Consider the following 20473-nt stretch of genomic DNA (forward strand, 5'->3'; position numbering starts at 1 on the left):
GGGGCTTCTTTATAGGACCAGGCGGAGGAGCACGAAACCAATGCACACCCTGTGCATGTGCGTGCACACAGCCACATGAGCTTGTATGTGCATATACCTGCACTACGGCATACTGTGCCAGGACGTGCCGCTCTCCTACGCGAAGGCAACAGATCCTGCTTGGTAGGACTCTCTCTCTTCTGAGACAGCCCCCTGCTGCCATCTCACCTTTCAACGCAAAATGGTTCTTTATTTTTTTCTTGCAGATGGTATCCCATTAGTTCTTACCTTCTCGTGGTCTGAACTCAGCTGCACAGTTGCATTCCAGCTGCTAAGACTCCTCAGGTTTTGCATGGTATTTCTTTAGCTCAGTAAATGAGAGCTGTACAAGGAATATTGCTGAGGCTTATTCATTGCCATCGCTTGCAGCAGAAGCAGCATTTAGTAGATGCAGGGTTCAGGCAATGAAGCTCTAACTCTGAATTAAAATACTGTCTGCATATACCAAAAAGGCAGACCGCTGTTTCTTTGTCTAATTTTGGATTTCAAGTAAAACTAATTCTAGATATCAAGTAAATTTCCAACACAGAAGAAATGTTTAAGATTTTCCTTGGAGGTCCCGCTGAATATGCTGTGTTTGGATTAAATAAGCCAGAAGCAGGTCCAAATCCTTCAGCGCTAGGAAGTGTGGAAATTTCTCTGACTTCTGTGCAGCTCTGTTTTGTATTGCTCATCATCCTTCCCCACCATCTTTTTAATGTAGTGGAGGACTATAAAGATGTTCCAGGCTCCTAGTTCAAGGCAAAGTCTCTCACTGCACTCCAAAACAAATGAAAACCAGGTGTCATTTTTCCAAATATTTTCCTCCAGCAAGGAGGTGTGATAAAGAATTTCCTTTTTTTTATTTGGGCTGTATTTTAGTGTAGCACCTATTAAAAATACCTTGCCTATGATGTTAGGGACAGAAGACTGTAAAGGGAAAAAAATCTTCAGGGTGTGAAAATACAATGGCTATGCACTCTGTTAGTGAGTTATATTATCCTACATTCAGTTCACATACATAAGGAGCACCAGCTTATGTCTCAGTCGTGATTATTAAATTAAATATACTTGAGTCTATGGTAATTATTCTCCTCAAGTTTCTGATATCAAAAGCTTGTTTCAGGCTCTTGACATTTTAATGCATAATGGCACTACCCGTATAAATCAATATAATCACTCATGCCTTATGCAGAATTTTTCCTCCAGCCAACGCTCAAAAGAACCGTACTCGCACTCTGCAGCTAATGTCCTCTCTGCTTGAAATGTAACTGCCCCCCTCATGGCAGTCTGGAGCAGCATTTCTGTGCCAAACTCTTGCAGGGGAATGGAAAAAAGGAGTAATTTCTAAATCAGTAAGGGGAATTGGCCAGACAGAATGCAATTGTCCATGTTGCAGTTTGGCCGTTGTTCACAGACATATATGACTCTTTGGCCTGACTTCAAAGCTGAGCCCACCAATTCAGTGCAAATTCTAGTCGCTCAGCCTATCTGAAAATCTGGACATTACTGAATGCAAATGGCCACGACTTGGTTTGTAACGAAGCATTGAAAAGACACCGACAATGGGCTCAGGATTGAGGGGACAAGCGCATACAAAGAACTATCACTATCACCATCACCATATTCTATAACATCGGGGAGATCCTGGAAGGTCTCTGCTAACCAGGACCCTAATTTCTTAACAAGTAAGACCACAGTGTGAAGCTGTCGTGGTCTGAAAACTTGGGGGAAGCAGATTAAATAAACCCTTTTGAAAGCTAGGAACTTGAACAAGGCAAGATGAGAAATGTACAGGTTTCCTCAGTTTCCTGCAAATAATGAACACTGTGATGTGTTGTAATGTGACTGTGACATGTTATAATGTGACTGTGATGTGTTGTAATGTGACTGTCGTAGCCTTCAGGTGGGAAAAGTGCAAAAACCCAGCCTAAGGGTATCCAGCTCCAGAGTGGCTGGGGAGATTCCCAGTCCTGCCGCTTCTCCGTTCTACGGCACTCCGGATTGCCTGGAGGAGCAGGTCTTTGTTATTGAGGATGTTGTATTTGCTCAGGTTCACAAGTTTGTCAAAATTTTCAGAAGAGTAGATTAGCCTAATGAGGTAATAGGGTGAGCAGTTGTTCTCCAGATTTACTTTGCCTTCTTCCATCTCTGAGAGACAGCGCTTTACCCCTGCAGAGAAAGACAAAAGCCACCACAGTGAGCTGAATCTGGAGCACAAAACACACGGTGTTGGAGGGGACTGATATACTTGGCAAAACTCACTGTTAAAAACAGCCTTCACGAAAGATTGCACCCTCCCCCCCCAGCTTGAAAGAGCCATTCCTGGTCAGCTTTTCCAGCTGCTCCTCCTTCCTCCTCCTGCTAAATCTCAGACCTGGAAATCCCTCAGCAGGGCTGGCAGGAATTATTACCTTCCCCCTCCTCCTGCCCCTGCAGAGAGTCATTCCTGGGCAGTGTGCCCTGGGTCCACATCCCTCCCCAAACTCTGCAAGTCTGACTCTCAGACACGCCACACACCTGCAACACCTTTCAAAATCCATGATCAGACCTCGATTAGCGGTGGTGAGAGCGTATCTGCCAGCTAGAGCGAGTGGACAACCTAGTATGTTCAAGGAGGCCTTGTGATGCCACCACGCAGGATTGCCCGTTGTAGAGTGTGGAGGTGCAGAGGGAACAGAGCACCCCACATCAGCCTCTCATCCTTCAACTCCTTCAACTTGGCCTTGGGTTAACCCAACCTCTTGGAGTTGCCAGCATCCATCCTCCCTGTTAGTCAATCTTTTTGCTTAAAAGGACACCCTAACTACCTCCACCAGGGACTTCAGCAGCCTCGTATTTACGCTTCTACAAAATATTTAGAGTTACATCTTTTCTCTGTTTTTTCACCTATTTCCTTGCAGCCTGAAGCAAATATGCCCAAACCACAAATGCATTGTGAGATGACTGTCAGCAGGGCTACAAACAGACTGCTGAGATATTTCTTATGATGTCTACCGGAACCGCATGAAAATGACACATGAATTTTGCTGGAGACATAGCAGGTTTTAGTCTAAACTAGTGGTTTCTGGGCAGTGTGATCTCAGGGTGCTGGGCACAGGCTGTCACTGGAAGTGGCTGTATTAAAAATGTCCAAGTTTTTCTTCACTGAGTCTCCCAATATTCAGAGAGACGTATTGTCTGTGCTACCCACATCCAGATACAGCTGCATCTGCCTCAATCAAAGAAAAGCACAGTCTATAGGTGCATGGTAAATGGGCACTGCACAAGCTGATTCTTTTTTCTAGAATTTAAATAGTTAAAAGCAAGAAAAATAAGTACCCACATTCCACAAGGTGTCTCTCAGCCATCTGGAAACGAAAAGCTCCACTGTTAAACTTGAAATCCACGCAAGCAGGTTGCCAAGGTCCCTCCTCCCCCAACCACCCACATCAGTCGCTGGCTGTCAGCTTGATTGATGGATCATGGACTGCTCAGGGACATGCAGGTGAGCGTCACAGCTCACGAATTGGGGCCTGGAGCGCTGAGAAGCTGCAGCAGCTGCTTTGCTCTGCATAATCGCATCCATCTTTCATTCAGAGAGACTCTAGAACACTCACCTGTTTTACCTGCTAGCCACTGCTCAATGGCCGTATCTCACTGCGCATTGCCATTTGGACCATCTCCAGCCTCCACCTAACAAGCCTAGTTCCCTCTACTGGGTATCTATCTATCTCCTCTGTTCATCCACGGAGTTTCGAAACCTGATTTTTTTGGTGTATCTCTTACTGAACACATTATCTTCGCATTGGTGAACATCATAGCAGAAAAGGAGCTTTACTTAACCTGGTTTGTTGCTGTTCATAACCTTCCCCAAATGTTCCCTCAGAGACATCTATTTTGCTGTGGTCCCAGTGCCACAACATAATTTTGGGTAAAGCTGGAAGGAGGGTGAATGCTGTGTCTGCTGTGTTGAGCAATAGCGAGGGAGAGCAGAAGTTCCCCATGGTCTGGTACCTCAAAAGGTGGTGTGTGAGATACTTCAGTGTTCGTTGCTGTAAGAGCTCCAGCACAGAGGAGGGTCTCAGGTTAAGGAAGTCAGACAGCGGAGGCACCAACAAGACACAGCCTGTCTGATTTTTGCAGCGTATCCCACAAGCTGTTTGAAAAACCTAGTCTATACCGAGGCTCTCTTGTTCTAACATGGCCTTGCTGCTCCATGCCTGCATTCAAAGACAACACCTAAGGGCAGACCCCCCTGCCCAGGGTCTGCTGGGCCTCCACGCAGAACCAACCCAACTGTGTATGTCCCCATTGCAAAGCCATGTCTGTTGTTGAATTCCCTGGAGAAAGAGAGGAAGGATATGAGCTGTGTTACCTGGGAAACTTAGGTTCTTGCTGTCTGTTAATCATGTGCACAGGGCTGCCAAACTCAGGTGCAAAGCTCTTTAGCAAGTACAGGACAGGGCCCTTCTCTGTGAGCTAATACAGGCTTTCCCTTGTGCACACACCACATACTAGCAGAGCTGTTCTGGTAGCTCTTTCTGTTTGCTGTCTTTTAGTAAAGGAAGTAACCTCCTTCTCCCACAATGCTTGTACCAACACCATATAATGGCTAGGCCAAGGTAGGACAATCAGTAACTTCTATGCTTCTTACCCTTATGCCAACTAAACATTGCACCCCCTCCACCTCCTACTATTTATTTTTCTAAACACGTTCACAACAGAATTACTTGACCCAACTGTTAGCAGCCATATGCCCGTTCCTTCTGCTCTGACTCTTGGGCGACAAACATCATTCTTATTATTGCTGGAGAGACTTGCTAATTCTCTTCATCTAGATGGTGGTTGGCACAAAGGCATGAGAGTATGGGAGAAGCAACCAGTGCCCAGCCTGCTTGCTTATTGCTAGGTCTTAAACTGATAGGGGGAAGGTGAGGGAAGAAGCAGCTGACAGCAGCTGACAGTCTCTTCTAGGTCGAGGAGGAATCTGGCCCTACCTTTTCCCCAACATCTTACCACTGCAAGTGCTGCCTTCCCCAGTATGCCTTGCAGTGCGAGTTGTGTCTTAAAGCCTTGTTCTGTCCTGTGTCTTACTCAACATCACTCAGTCTGCTGTGGTTTGCTAACCCACCTCTTGAGCAGTACGTGGAAGCTAATCAGCAGAGACACGGACCTGCCTCAGCTACCTCTGTCGCATCATGATTTACTGGATGAGAGATCCAGTTTCACTCTGTATATGGGAAACATAGTCCCAGTTTTGGTGAGAAGGTTAACATGACTAGGTTAACAGGAAAAGAGTTGACACCTCCTTCTCCTCTGCCATGGTGGTAACTCATGTAGTTTGAGCTGAACACAGTAACCTGAACCTGGCCTGACAGATGAGTGGGCATGCTCTTTCATAGCCCAAAGGAAGAGGCAATATACGTGTATGACCGTGATGGGTAGGAGGCAGGATGGTCTCACTCACACAAAGGCTGTGCCCTCGCTTAAAATTATTGCTACAAAGGACAAATAAGATCCGTGCTGTGGGAAGACAAACGGCCCGAACTCAACTAGAAAGTATAGTTTTGTTGATTGAACTTACCAGGCTCCTTGAATTCCTTAAAGGTGTCATTCACAAGGGGAAAATGGATTACTATGGGTGCTCTGGGGTCCTCTGCATCCGAAAACACGTAACATTCCTTTGGGTTCTTCTCTTCTTCTTTACTTAGCTCCACTTTGGGGAATGGGATTTTTTGTATCTTGCAGTATTTGTATGTCATCTCTAATTGCTGTGGACACACAATGTCATTGCCTTAAAGCTATCACTAAGACAAGAATGAGGTTTACTGAGGTATCATAGAAATACTCTGTAAGTTAATTCAGTCCCTAGGATCACTCTGCAATTAATGTGTAGTCCAAAGTAGCCACAGTATAACCTTACTTTCTGCCACCACTCACCACAAGTCAGAAGATGCTTCTTATCACCCTATAACATAGAGGGAATGACCAAAAGCCACACTTAGAATTTGTCATGAGGACAGACCAAGGGAGATCAAGGTCATGTCTCCAGCAACCAACTGTTACTGCAATTCCCTCAGGATCCTAGGAATCGTATGCTGCAATCCACTGCAGAGAAAAAAGCCTAACAGTTTCTATAGCTCTTGTCTTGAAGGAGGTTTCCTTCCTCCTCCAAGATACGGTGACTGATTTGCTCTTGAGTATATGATCAAGACTTAGACAGCCACTTACTTAAAAGTTTTAATAACACAAGAAGAGTTTTACCAGGGCGGCAAGGAGCAGAGCATGTTAATCTTCTTACCTTGAACACGTTCCCCAAACCATAATCAAGTGAGATAATGACGTCTACATTCCTCTCTGGCTTGAAAAGTGCTGCACCACTGGTGTTGATGAAATAGCCAACATCTATCAGGCAAAGATATTTCTGCAGCGGTGTGAGATTGTTAGGGAAAGAGTCCAGCACAGTGTCTGAAAAACATTTTGAATATAGTTAGCGGTGCCTTGGTAGGAAAGGAGGAGTCAGTAATTCTGTCTGCGCTACAGGTTAAGGGCAGCCCCTCGGGTGCCCTCAAGACCAGGCTCACCTCCCTCCATAACGCGAGCCCACCAATGTGGCCTCGGGAGCATGGCCTCCGAACTGCACGTCGGAGCACATCTGGGCTGTTACCACACTCCCCCAGGCACACTCACAACGGCAGGCCGTGAGGCAGCCAGGCAGAGGACCGGTGAGACACAGACTCCACTGGCCTCACAGCTGCTCTGGGGAGTGATTTTTCACAGAATACAGACTTTAGCCGATTTTTTTTTTTCCCCTAAGAACTGTGAAAAATGCAAACAACAGAAACAATTTCACAGTGTAGCAACAAATCTGACAAAGGCAGTACATCACCGCACTTTTGCATTGCTCTTTTTCTGCTTTTGCATTGTCAGGATTAAACTCCTCTCCCAGGGTGAAAAATCTGACTTCAACCTGCTTTCAGTGATCTCTCATATAAATTATCTTAGCCATGCTGCAAAAAAATACCCCATCATGCACACAGCATCCCCTACCAACAGCTTAAAATATTGCTTGAATTAATTAAACTCACATGAACACCAAAAGGAGCCAAAAGGGGATTATACCAACTGGCAAGTTGAGATCTAAAGCCAGTTTCTGATAGCTAGACTCATATTTGTCTGCTAGCAACTCCACCAGCCTGCCCTGTAGACAGCAAGTCCACTATTGTTCCCCTGGTACCATTTCTAGTCCCATGGAATAAGAAACATTTTGCCATGGTTTTAAATATCAAAATAGCAGTTTAAGCGTGTTCCCCAAGTTCACAAAATGAGGTAGCAAATCCCAGAGCAGACCCCTTGAGCCTTAAATCATTTGTGCTTAGGTATTTTAAGAAATTGTTGATCACAGAAATACTGCAGGTAAGTTCCAGCATTCCACTTCTTTTGATCTCTCTGCCTCCTTGGCCTCATTCTCTAGTGTTGATTTAAACCGTGCAGAAAAACTCTAGCTTGTTCCATAGCCTGGGATGTTTGACAGCAGCTTGAAGTAATAACTCATATTTTTTCCATTCCCTCACTGTCAGGTCTTCACAAAATTATTTGCTTATTTTAGCATTCATGGCTGCTGGGAATTCACGGATTCTGCTGTAATGAGAGACATTTGCTTGCAGTCCCTCACAGAAGAAACAGAGTGTACTTTTTAGTTTTATTTGGCCTGGTGAATATTTTTAGTTGAAGTTCCGTCACCCCCTTTTTCTTATCACGGAGATGGAACTGTGCAGCATTTATTCATGGCTGGATATGTGAATTAGAAGTAGGCATTTCCTTGGAGAGTCTCTTCTTCCATCCCACACCCAAAAAGGGACTTTAAAGAAGTCCTGCCTCAGGAATTCCCTTGAAGGCATGAACCCTACTGTAAATGCATTACACTAATTCCAGGCTATGAGGTCTCACACTTCTCACCATGAAAATCAGGCTTTTCACATGGCATTTAAAGTCTTGTTTTAATGTGTCAGATAACCTGAGCTGCATGGAAGCCTTTAAAACACAGCTATATTCTGGAGACTATAATTTCTGCTCACAGAGGCTGGCATCTCCTCTTGCTCCTAGAGATGGATCCATACCTGGTTTTAGCTTGGTCTAATGCAGACAGCCAAAAGAGGATACAAAATCTGCTAATTTTTCCCACTCCAGACTTTCAGTTTCCCTTTTCCGCCTCCAGACCTCATGCTTTCCACTTATTTTACTTTATTTGCAGAATATCTACCCTGAGGTAGTTTTTAGTGTCCCTATGCTCTCTTCCTCCAAATCCTCCTTGAAATCTGCTTCTACCCATTTGCCTTTACAAAATTGCTAGTCAGCAAATAAAAGGAAAATTACTTTCTTTAACATTTACTGACTGAAAATTTTATCCTTCATCCACCTTCTTGTGCTACTTGCTTGCCCCTTCGCTCACCCACCCTTCTAATGCTACTTGTTTTCTCCTTCTCTCACTTGTTTTCTTAGAGCAGACTCTTTTAGAACATGGACTTTTTGCTTACTGAACATTTTGAAAGCACTTAGCACACTGTGGGCTCTGCCTTAATCCACAAAAAAGCTCCACCATCTCTTGCCGTTGTCAGCAAACCGTGTAGCAATGGCAGCCAGGGACAAAAAGTGTTGTAACTTGCATGAAAGAGGGGAGTGAAAACACAAGTTGCCAAAGAGAAGGACTCAGAGGAAGCAGAGAACACGTGTTTTCTTGCTGAAGTCAGATTAACCGTAATAACGTGGGGTCCTCCCACACTGCTACCTGCTCATGGAATAAATGGGGACGCTGGGATTACAGGAAGGTTTGTGATGCAGAAAACCTCAGCTCCATCACCTTGCCATCATTTCACAGATTGTTTCATAGATTTTGAGTTAAAACTATTACGACCATTTACTTCTGCCTGCAGAGCACAGGCCATAGAAAATCGCTGTGCAATTTATACATCAAGTCTACGCATTCTGTTTGTTTAATATAGACACAGTCTAAACCTATGTGGCTTTAACTTTCTGTTCTTGGATCTTGGTATTTCTGTTTCTGAAGGGTTAAAGAGAGGTCTCTGGATGAATAAATCATCAGGCAGAAATACCACACGTATGGGCAACCACATGCTTGCAGCCAGTCCTTTCCTTCATCTGACCCACATAATAACCTGCTATTTTATGCTTCCGGTGTTACCTTTGTTTCTTGACCTGAAAAGATTCTACCCTTTCCGAGTCTTTTGACTACTGTATCTATGCAGAGTGACAAAATTCCTGTAGGAGAGCATGCTTTGACACAAATTACAGATATCTTCACGAGCTGAAAGAATGGCCCATGGATTAGTTCATTTTAACCTGTTACCCTAAAGAAACAGACACCATGAGCATAGTTCCATCTCAGCAGATTTCCAAACCCTGAGAAAATATCTCTAAATGTGAGATTTCCAAAGTCTAAAAAAAAAATCTGAGATGTTACCTGCACACTGCAGCTAACTCTTTGTTGCAGTTACCTTTCCATTCAATAAATTTTTTGTGATGGATATAATCCTTATGAAATTCTAAGCCTCTCAGGAAGTTATGAGACTTTCCCAGTAGTGGACGCTTGGTCATAATGTCCTGAAACATTTCATACAACTTCCCTGACAAACAAGACGGAGGCTCGATGACAGTGACATCATCCTCAGGGGAATGTTTTTCTGAAACAGAGAAGGAACTGTGAGAAAAAACATCAGCAATCTGTTCTGCCAGGCACCTTTACCAGCTAGCTGCCCTTGCTGTCTTCCTGTGGGTCCCTCCCCTCCTTGTTTTTCTTGCCCTCTGCTTGAAAACATATGCACATGACCAATCCCATTTAAACAAAGAGAAATTTGGTTTTGTTTCAAGCAAGCACAGCTTTTGTTTTTTACTCTTTCAACTGACACACTGGCTTTGTACTTCTGCCTACAAGTAAAAGCCACCCTTCCCATTTGCAGTCATGGGAGGAGTCATTTCACAGACCATCAGCAAATTTTAAATGAAAAACATTTGTAACTCACATGAAGTGTGCCTCTGGGTTAATAAAATAAAATAAAATAAAATAAAATAAAATAAAATAAAATAAAATAAAATAAAATAAAATAAAAACATCACATAGTGGTCATTCTGATACAGGTGAAAATCATGCTGGAATATCCACAGCGAGGCAACACAACATGCAGCAATTTAGGGAGAAGATGTGAGAGATTATTCACAAACAGTAGCAATAGTGAATCTTTCTTAATCCTCTCCTGAATAGGAAGCACTGTCTGGTCAAAAACAAATACTGATTTTGAAACTCTTACCTATATCTACCATATCTTTGGCCCATCGTTCCCAGAATTCATTTGAATTTGAGGACCAGTACAAGCCATCCAGCAAATTCCTAGTAAAGATGTTTGTCCAAAGACCTGCAAGTCAAACCACATGGGAAAAATACTGCACCACCACATGTTAACCACTGACTATTACAAATATCCACGCTACATATTATTGGCCCACGTGAACTGACCCTGTCATGACAGAGCTTAAGCAGTAGGTCTCACAGAGTTCAAACATAATGGTGTCAGCACTTCAGTGCTCTTTCTCACGAGATAACTACACACAGACCATTCACTGTATAGTACAGAGTATCAAAGTAAGAGGTATCAGTCACCCAAAACGATGTTTTAGAGTGTTTACTGTGTACTTGTGAAAGAAAGCAGGCTTTGAAAGCGTGGTGAAGCCATATAAGTATAAGGCCCTTCCTTAAACTGATTTATTCTTTAAATTGATCTAAGAACCATTTTTTCCTTTCAGGCATGTTTTGTTTCTGTGGAGTTCAACTGGTACAGGACCAAAATAGAATTTGCTCCATATGTGAGTCTGCTTTTGGAAAAGAAAGAACTATCCTTTGTCATTAAGGTCCATGCCAGGTACTCACATAAGGAACAAATTCAATCTCTAGCAGACTTCCCAGTGAGAGAAATATAATTTTTGTCTCCACTGGACTCTCATTTTGGTATTAAAAGCTAAAATTCTGACAAGGATTTAAAATCTGCCTGGGGCAGATGGATTCCTCTGACTAGCTGCTTTTCCCCTTTTCTTTGCCTTTAGAGGCAGAACAGCCAGTCCAAGCAGTTGTTGGAGGTTAAAAGGGCTTCCTTCGTCCTTTTGGGCAGGGAAGATTAGTGACACCATTCTCAACCCACAAAGCTCAGATGGTTCTCACTTTTGTGGGTTGTTCTAGATGAGTTATATTTTATTCTCAGCTCTTTCCAATTCTACCCCAGCAATGCGTTGTCTAGAAATATAGTTAGTTGATGAAATTGAAGAGTTCATGACTGGTCAGGGAAAAAAGGCTTATTATTTCCTCAACTTGCCTTCTCCACCTTCTTGTTTGGTTCAGAAAATGGGAAGAGGAACCATGCTGCAACTTTCCCAAATCTGCCCAGGTTAAAAGGGAGGACAGGAGGAAAGCTTTACAAAGAGCAGAAGTGCACAAAAGGGGTAAAAAGCCCCTTGAATCGAGACCTAGAGCAGACCTACTGGCAAGGAGTGTTGTACACAAACCAGCAGCTAGCTAGTACCATGTTTTCTACCATGTTGTGATTAACTGTATTGCACTACTAGGTCACCTTCCAGATAGCAGATCCGAGATTCTGGCAGCTTCTTCACTCGCCTTCCCATGAAGAACTCACTGTCAAAATATTCTGAACGAATGGAGGCCCCGTATTTTGGTATGGCTACTTCATAGGGAGAGAACTCCGCCCACTCTACAAAAGAATTGACACATGGCACATTTACTGTAATAAAAATAAGAAAGCAAAACCTTCCCCTGTGGATAAAGCTATCCACAAGCTCCATGGATCTTGCTTGTCTCAGCAGCTCTGTACTATCAGTAGCTTTGATTGCAAACTACACTGTCTAGTTCCATACAAACTGAGGGTTGATTTGCATAGAAAAGGAACTAGCTTTTTCACCTCAGAAAGAGTCTAACATTAGCTTCAAAACTTTAAATATATATTTCTATATAAAGATTCTGGGATCCCACTTGCCTTGCTAAATCAAGAGCATCAAATGTACAACATGCAAGTGTGATCCATCCTGCAAGGAATGACTGGCATGAAACCTCTACTAACCCAACCCTGTCAGTCTACGCAATACAACAAAGCAGCCTGAAGACCCATCAGCTCCAAACTAGAAAGTGTCACAGTGTGGGCATGGACATGCAGTTCCCTGGCTCAAGCTGTCCTGTACAGGTATTGCAGTAGACCAGTAGCTATAAACCCAAAGAAATGTAAGTACTAACTGCTCTTCCTTTCCAGTATCTGCTCATTTTAATACCTTTTGTTGAATGTAGCCCGTGTCCATTTAAAAGGTGTCATATCACACCCACCATAGAAATCATACTCCACTCTATTTTCATACCCTCATCAGTGTAGTATTTAGGGAAGTATTTAGGGAAGGGACAATTACATTTCACAGCACCTCTACAAACTAAGGAACCATCAAAGCCTTTTTATAGCTGTGGAACTGAGGCAGAAAAAGATCACATCACATGATTTGCCCACAGTCATTCACAATGTCTGTGGCAAAACTAGAACTTCAGCCCAGATCTTCAGAAATGGCCTGTTCGTGCCTGAGGAGGTCATCCAGCAGATCTGCTCTTTCTAATCAATATCCAGCAGTTCACAAAAAAGACAAACATTTTATTAAAAGATGAGTACTGCATCAGGGCAAGCAGCAGATATATTCCCCTTTTATTCTCCACACACACGCACCCTCTCTCCAAATTCTCTTTAGTCCCTACTCAGAGTCAGAAGAAACCCTAGGAATACTTACCTCTAAATTTGAAAGTACTGAACTTTTCCTCTTTCACGTTGAGGACTGCATAGAAAGGCAATGGGTTTTGTCCATGCTCCAATGCCTTGCGCTGGTCTGTAAGTTTGTACTTTCTTGGCTAGAGAGATTAAAAAAATCACAGTAAACCTCTGGAAGAACATAAGGCAAAAACACTGACACAATCTACCTGAGTATGGATAGATAACAGATGTTTTACAACCCAGAAGAATCTGTGAGTCACATTTTTATGAGACTTTGTCCTTCATGTTCCTGCACTTTTCCTTTCTGGTTGCCTTTTTGATACCTAGTAACCTCTTCATTAATTCTAAGTGCCTTGATTGCCTGCATCCCACAGATTTTTACTAAGGCTGAGACTAATGGTCACACAAGGACAGATTACTCTAGCTCTTAAGTGTCCGACTAGAAACAGACTTTAAAAGACCTGACTTCTCAGGGGTGATTGCTCAGTTCTCTCTGAAAGTTTGCCTACTGAAGTTGCTAGCTGTTGGGCACCCTTGTACAGAGGCACCTTCAAAGTATTAGCTACCCTGGAAAATCCTGGCTACAAGATCCTCTGTCATTGTTTACACATCACACTGGGATGCCTCAGTCACTTTGGATTTGATCCACGCATTACATCATGACCTCAAAGAGTAAAGCTCTAAAGAAAATGAGTAGATGTTTCCCAAATGCGTGGCAGGACCACGTACATACCCGTTCATGTAAGAACATTTCCTGAACAAGTGACCACAGAGTTGTAAAAGATGACACATGTCCTGCTTTTGCTCTTTCAGCGAGTTCCTTGTGATAATACTTCAGATGCTCTACAGACATAAGGTTGAGCTTGCATTTTGTCACTTGTTCTTTTACTGTCTTAAGTGGCCCTTCCAGAGTATTCTGTGACCAGTCAGCATGCTCATACAGGTCTGCTAGGGTCCTAAAGAACAGAAATGTGAGAAAATAATCCATTTATTTGGATGGGTTTGGAAAATTGCTATATTTACCCAACTACTTTCATCAAAGAAGAGAATCAGCAAACCTAAGTTGAAGTTATGATCGAGTATAGCAATAGCTTTACCAGGGAATTACGTTCACTTATTAACAATGTAAGACTTCGAAAGAGACGCATCTCTCTCACTGTGTGGAAATGTGGTGTCACACTCATTCCAAATACAAATCTCATCTTCTATACGCACCATGTCGAGCCAGAAGCCCCAGTGATATAGGTAACACAGTCCAACAGATTTAGCTTCTGAAGAGCTAAGAGGTGGCCAAACATAGCTGACATTGCTCTGAGGCCTCCGCCTGTTGCCATAACAGCTATTACTGGGACCTGTTCAAAACATAAGTATTACCTTCAAATAGTTACTCACTTGCCTACTTGGAAAAGTCTAATTACAGCTCTTATAATTTCCTCAGCAGACTTCATTGGAGGACAATGAAATTAAATCAACATTCAGCCAGTCTCTACCAATATCTTCTTTAAATTAACCTCCAGATACTCAGTGGGATCCCTTAACCCCAAAGCTTGGATGAGTTTGAATATGCAGTCATTTTAAATTTCCTTCCTCCCCTTGTTCTTTGTAATTGGAATTGCAATGATTAATAACAGATAATGATATGATTTTATTATAAATAACAAAAATTGCAATAAATGTAATTAAGAATGGATTCAAGAAGTCCTGAGCAGAGTTGAGAAAAAAAATATTAAGCAAACAAAATGATTCTTTGGACAGCATCCATTCAACAAATATAATTCCAGCAAGAAAATAAACGTTCACTTAAAAATTCACCCTGGATCTTGGCAACAAAGCATACTTCAGCTGCAGCTTGTTACAAAATACTCTTTCTCCACCCTAAAGAATTTTGACTTTTTGTGAAAAGTGTTCTAAAAATGAAAAAAAAAAGGTAAGCCTAAAGAAGGGACATTACAATGATTTCATAAATATCTGTGTGAGCTGAATTTCAAATACTCCTGTTTTCCTAATTGGTTTGGGTTGTCTGTCTAGGCTGTGTCTAACACAATGTACCAATGCCTCATGTCTTGCTGACCAGCTGCATCACACTGTTGGAAACTCTGGCTTTGAAGAGTGGTATATTATGTCTTTGGGAATTTGACCCATTGAAAAGAATGGAGGCATGAATAGCTGAGCTGAAATTTTAGATGAGTATGGGGTATGCCACACTGAGAACTTCTGTTCTGCTGCCATTCAAATCAATGGGTTTGTCATCAACATGCAAAAACTACTAGAAATTTTGTGGGGAGTTGTGCCAATCCTAATTCAATAGACCCACACCCCATGCTTGGATTCCAACTCACAGACCTCGTGTCCATGTAGATCTCTGTCCAGATGAAGAACCCTTTTCAGGGCACTGGCAACCAGTCTCTTCCTTTTAAGCAAGAATTCTTGCTCTTCTCGGCAGAGATCATACCCTAAGCGCACATCTAGTTTTTCTGTGCTGAAACAAAAATAAATCCAGAGGCACAGGGTTGGTGTTCAAAATGTATATGGATCTATTTTCAGCAACTGCACTCTACTAAATATCATAAAAAAATTATGATTCACTGTTCAGATTTAGAGACGGAAATGCAGCTTCCAGTTTCAAAGAAATCAACTGCTTTGTTTCTATGTGGTCTCTTTATTTTCTGATGTTTCAGTATAAGTTTTACTGCCAGCTAATAATAGCAAATACGAAAAAAGAAAGGCTTCTTTGTGTCTTTCAGTAGCTTTGTAAGCTGAATCCTTTCCATTGCTGCTTGATATAATTTCTGAGCAAACGGTGACTTAAACCTAACAAGGTCTTTCATGGGGATTTGTACCACAGATTTATACAGAAACAGTACAATGAAAAAGATATTCAAATAATTTTGGTTTATTTGTTGTCTGTCTCATTATTTTACAGTGTAACATTTCGTCTTCCCTAGCTTGTGCTTCTTTCTATTGATATCACCAGAGCCACAAATCTATTTTCTTAGGAATACCTCTGTGGTTTGAGTAATGTATGGACTCTGGATGTTTTGCTTCTTTCAGATTCCCTTCTCCCTCTGCCTTCTTCCCGCTTCTGTGTCCCTTTTGAAGAAGCCTCCAATCTCAGTCTTTGGTTCTTTGATGCAAAGGACGCTCAGTGACTAAGTTCCTCACTGTTTGAAATTCCCATAACTTTTTTTTGCACCTTGGCATGACTCTTCTGCCCCAAGGACAATTAACTTTGATCTGTTGTGGTGACTCTTTAATGGTGACTTAACTATTGTTATATTTTGCCCCTAGTCTTGTGCATTCCGTGTATCTAAATAAAGGATACTCTGTTCTAGAATTCACAGTTCAAAGAGCAATAAAACCTTTAGAGAAAAAAACAGTCCTCTTACCAATCATTTAATTGGAGGTACAACTGCAGTGGCACATTCTGTAAACAAAGAAATGAGAGCAGGAATGTGAACGACTGGGAAAAAGAGGGTTTGAAATCCAGATTTTCAGTGCCTCCTGGAATGCCCCACTACTACCACCCTGCATACAGGTTTTTGGAAAATTGTAGCGGGAAAGAGAAGGAAAGCAACTAAACACCAAACATATTCTACGGAGAAGCAAAAGAGACAGGAGGAGTCGAAGTGACTAGATGAATGGGCTGTGAAACAGGATTCTTCCTCACAGTGAATATACCTCCATGAACCATCGTAACCCAGCAGCAGTATCACATTGCCACCCTCCTGTTCTTGAGGATGAAGAACAGCAGCCAGATAAAGACAGTGATAGAAGAGGAAATACAAGTCACCACACCCTTCCAAAAACCTACTGGAGATAAAAGAGTCCGAACAGAGGGGTGGGGAATCACTAGTGGTGAAACAGACATTCATTCTCCCATCTCTCTATGGGAAAGGGTGCTGAGAAATTCTTCTCCTTCTATTTTTGCCTCTCATTTGCTGCAAGGTCTGGGAAAGGATGTCTGGCTATTGTTAACAGATTCATCTGGCCACACAGCAGCATTACTACTGCTTTTCAATCAACTTAGAGCTGTATCTCTCCACCAGTTACCATCACAACTGTTTGCATAGAAGAATGTGACAGAATTGTTCTCTGAGGGTGAGATTTATCTCACCTAACTTTAGCCATCTGAAATGTAAGTATATAGAGACTGAGCTAGCCACCCAGGCTTGATAAAGAGCAGTGGGGCATCCCAAAGCTTCAATACCCCTTGCCAGGGGTATTGAATAGGCTCCTTTAACTGTGTAAGGACAGCAGAGGTTGGTCTTAAATGCAGCTAAAACTGGCCAGGATGAATTCCCAATTATTGATTTTATTGACAGAAAATTGGTATTTCTCTGAGAAAACAAACCTTTTTCACAGAAAACTTCTATTTGCACAAAATTCTCATTCAGACTTATTAATTGATTTTGGTTTTTAAATGTTATGGTGTTAAATACTGAGGGTTAGTCTCCTCTTCTCTCCAAAAGATTACATAAATGGTGAAGCACTTACATGTCTTACAGGGAGGGTTACTTTCACTTTATGTCCAACAGGGAGAAATTTCAGTGGTACTGTTAAGGTGTCACTTAAATTGCTGTTGTCATCTTCCTTATCAGAAACTTTCTACACAGAAAAAAAAACATGGGTTTTATTCACAGAATAGAAACAATCCAGTTCTTTACTGTTTTGGTGACACTGGAAATAAGCAAACAGTAAGAACAGTGGTATTGTATAGTGCACGTTACCTGCAGCCTGACTTTTAGAACTGGTTCCCAAGCCTTCACGCAATGGAAATAGAAAGTATCTGTGTCCTCTGTAGTCTTCTGTGTTCCCTCGTGAGATGCAGGCACCGTAAGCACAAGATTTTTACCCTCTGGTGAAAACAGATTTGTTTAGAGAACAATACCGCTGTTTAGGGAAAACAGCTAACAAAGTTGGCAAACTTTCTGCTGGCGTCATTCTCTGTGGTAACTCCTCCGTAAGCTGCCACACTGGCAAGTCTCCTACAGCCCAGGAACTGGTACTCCTGCCTTTACCCCATAGCTTGGAGTGCTCCCAGAGTCAGCACTCTCTCACACTTCCACCAGCAATGTTTACTGTGTCCAAACTTGAGAGCTTCAAGGAAAAGACACAGAGGTCAGCGTTACAACTGGAGGCAGTTCAGGGACTTGCACTGCACTACGTTTTACTGTCTTTAGAACATTCTTCGCCGTCTCTGTACCCTAAAGTGCAGTCCATCGGGGTCTGAATGACTATGATAGGGTTGATTTGGTCATGTCCTCGCTTCACAGAGAAATTGGCATACCTTTCAAGTATCTTCTGCTTTCATTAATGTCCACTTGCACTTCCAAGCAGCAAACCTCACGGGACTGTAAAAGACAGGAGTGGAAAAGTGTGAAGATAGCAAATGCCAGATCTGCAGCAAATAATGAAACATCATGCAGACAACCACTAGCTATAATATAGAGCCAGCTAAGCTGGTCTCAGTGCTGGAAGCAATCCAGCTGCACAAGAGTAAATTCGGAGCTTATTACCCCAGGACAGTAGCCCAGTTACACTGCTTCGGAACTAGCTTGTCCACACAGTTGTGCATTGCCTGAGTTTGTTATACCTATTCAAGTTATCCCAAAATCAGAAAACTCTGTACAACACTGTTGCCCAAACAGCTACACATATATGTGATAATTATTTAGGAAGGGTGAGGGAAAACACCTGATGATGAGTTTCTGTGTATTGTGGCAATGATTAGTCTACAAGGCATCTTCTTGCTGGTCCTGATGAGGGGGGATCATGGATTTATTCCACCCTACCCTCCACCTGAGTCATTCCAGTTCACCTTTAATAGCCCATGCCAGGACAGTTTTCTAAGCCATTTCAGGAACAACGCATGCCAATCATTACAGCTCTTATGCCTCACACAGAAAATGAGGGGGAAAGAACAGAATACGTGTTACTTTGCCTCAGGGGTATTAAAGGCTAGCATCTGGAAATCATGCACAGGCTTGGAGTGGTTGGCATGAAGTACTTTGTACTCCTTAGCTGCTGGGCCAGCCCAAGGAGACAGGTAATGTACCACGTGCTGACTAATACCACAAGAGGACTCTACATTTCAACAACTAAAATAACGCTTTATTAAAAAACTCATTTCCCAAAACACTGTTACGTTAGATAACCTTCCAGTCATAAGCACACTGAATACTTACTATTGCCTTCTACAGTCTCATCGCTTTTATAACCCTTGTTTTTCCCGCCAAGTGCCATACTGTATTATATGAAACACAAGCAGTTTTCACTTTGAACACTAACAAATACGGGGTTCTGCAACATTAACAAACCACAGCTGGGCAAAATATTGACATCTGTAATACCTGAGGACTTCAGGAAATACAGCTTCTATTTTTGCATGGAGAGGGCAACAGTTAAGCCATAACGAATGGGAATCGTCCCACATCTTTCACTTTATAACACACACCATGCTCTTATCTATCATGGTAGCTCCTGTTCTCTCTATAAAATGTCAGATGGTTGCGGGGAAGAGGAGAGAATCAAAATGAGGAAGAGTCACCCCAAGCTAAATTCATATGTGAACCTTACCACTAGGATGTCATTGGTAATGAGGTGCTCTGGAGGGCCAGGACTGAAAAGACAGAATAAAAAAACAAACAAACAAAAGCTGAGTGTCTGGTATTTTTTTAAAATAGCAGTTTTACGACCTTTCCTGCTTAAAATTGAATATAGTTATGTTAGTATCAAAATTTGTTTTCTAAAAGATGTAATATATGACCACCTGCTAAGCACATGAACCAAAATGTAGTAGCCAAACAAGAAGAAAGGCAGGAGAGCCCATAAAAATACCAATGCTTAAAACTATATGCTAAGATACAGCAGAACAAAGACATATTGGTCTATGTGGAACCATGTCCTGCTATTAACGAAGCACCATATGACTTGGGGAAAGCAAAGACTACTATTAATGTATTCTGCAAATACTTATTAGGAAAAACATTTCTGACTGTTCCAGATTATAATTTACAACTGATCACAAATGAATGGCAAATAAGAATTAGCTCCCACTGTGTTATATGTATGACTGGAAAACACAGAGGTAAGTAATAGACAGTCTTTGTCCCAGAAATTTTACCTTGTAAGACCTAGTTCTGTCAATGAATGGATGTAGTTATTTAATACTATGAGTAACCTATAAAGTCTACTAACAGCATCTCTCATTAAGGCCAGTACTCCAACATCACTACGTTACACACATTCATAAGTGCTTTCATATATCTGAAAGGATCATTAAAGTTACATAGTATGTAATCTTTGACTTTCTGCAAAGTCCAGGGTATTTTAGCAAGCACCACTTCCAGCCTTAAAACTTCTATTTCAGCTGTAGAATGTATTTAAATGTAAATAACTAGGTTTGACTTCCAAGGATGGAGAATCCCCCACGTGCCTTATAACTTGAATGGTGAAAGATGATGTTCCTCTTACTTCTAGTCTGAATCTACTCAGTCCAGTTTCCAAGCACTGCATCTCATTCTGTCCTTTTTATATATCTGGCTGTGATTGCTTCCACATTCGCAGGAGATGCTTATACCATCTCTTAATGTATCTCTCATAGATAAATTAAATAGATTTTCTTGAGTTTCACTGTGGGAGGAATTAAC

General features: G+C 42.0%; 1 protein-coding gene across 1 annotated transcript in view; it reads right to left on the reverse strand.

Moving 5' to 3' along the window:
- Window positions 1–1894: 1894 nt before the first annotated feature.
- The window catches only part of LOC104263966 (cytosolic phospholipase A2 beta), a 29704-nt gene continuing 11125 nt past the window's right edge, over window positions 1895–20473 (reverse strand). Inside the window, exons 7-21 of the mRNA XM_009820861.2 lie at window positions 19401–19443; window positions 18112–18175; window positions 17552–17679; window positions 17319–17429; window positions 16211–16248; window positions 15168–15303; window positions 14040–14176; window positions 13558–13780; window positions 12844–12961; window positions 11637–11774; window positions 10326–10430; window positions 9516–9701; window positions 6302–6468; window positions 5585–5771; window positions 1895–2190 (exon numbers count right to left, since the gene is read on the reverse strand). Of these exons, the coding sequence (XP_009819163.2) occupies window positions 1949–2190; window positions 5585–5771; window positions 6302–6468; window positions 9516–9701; window positions 10326–10430; window positions 11637–11774; window positions 12844–12961; window positions 13558–13780; window positions 14040–14176; window positions 15168–15303; window positions 16211–16248; window positions 17319–17429; window positions 17552–17679; window positions 18112–18175; window positions 19401–19443 (2023 nt within the window). The 3' untranslated portion in view covers window positions 1895–1948. The remainder of the gene's footprint in view (window positions 2191–5584; window positions 5772–6301; window positions 6469–9515; window positions 9702–10325; window positions 10431–11636; window positions 11775–12843; window positions 12962–13557; window positions 13781–14039; window positions 14177–15167; window positions 15304–16210; window positions 16249–17318; window positions 17430–17551; window positions 17680–18111; window positions 18176–19400; window positions 19444–20473) is intronic.

Source organism: Gavia stellata, chromosome 7, assembly GCF_030936135.1.
Source record: "Gavia stellata isolate bGavSte3 chromosome 7, bGavSte3.hap2, whole genome shotgun sequence".
NCBI classification, from domain to species: domain Eukaryota; kingdom Metazoa; phylum Chordata; class Aves; order Gaviiformes; family Gaviidae; genus Gavia; species Gavia stellata.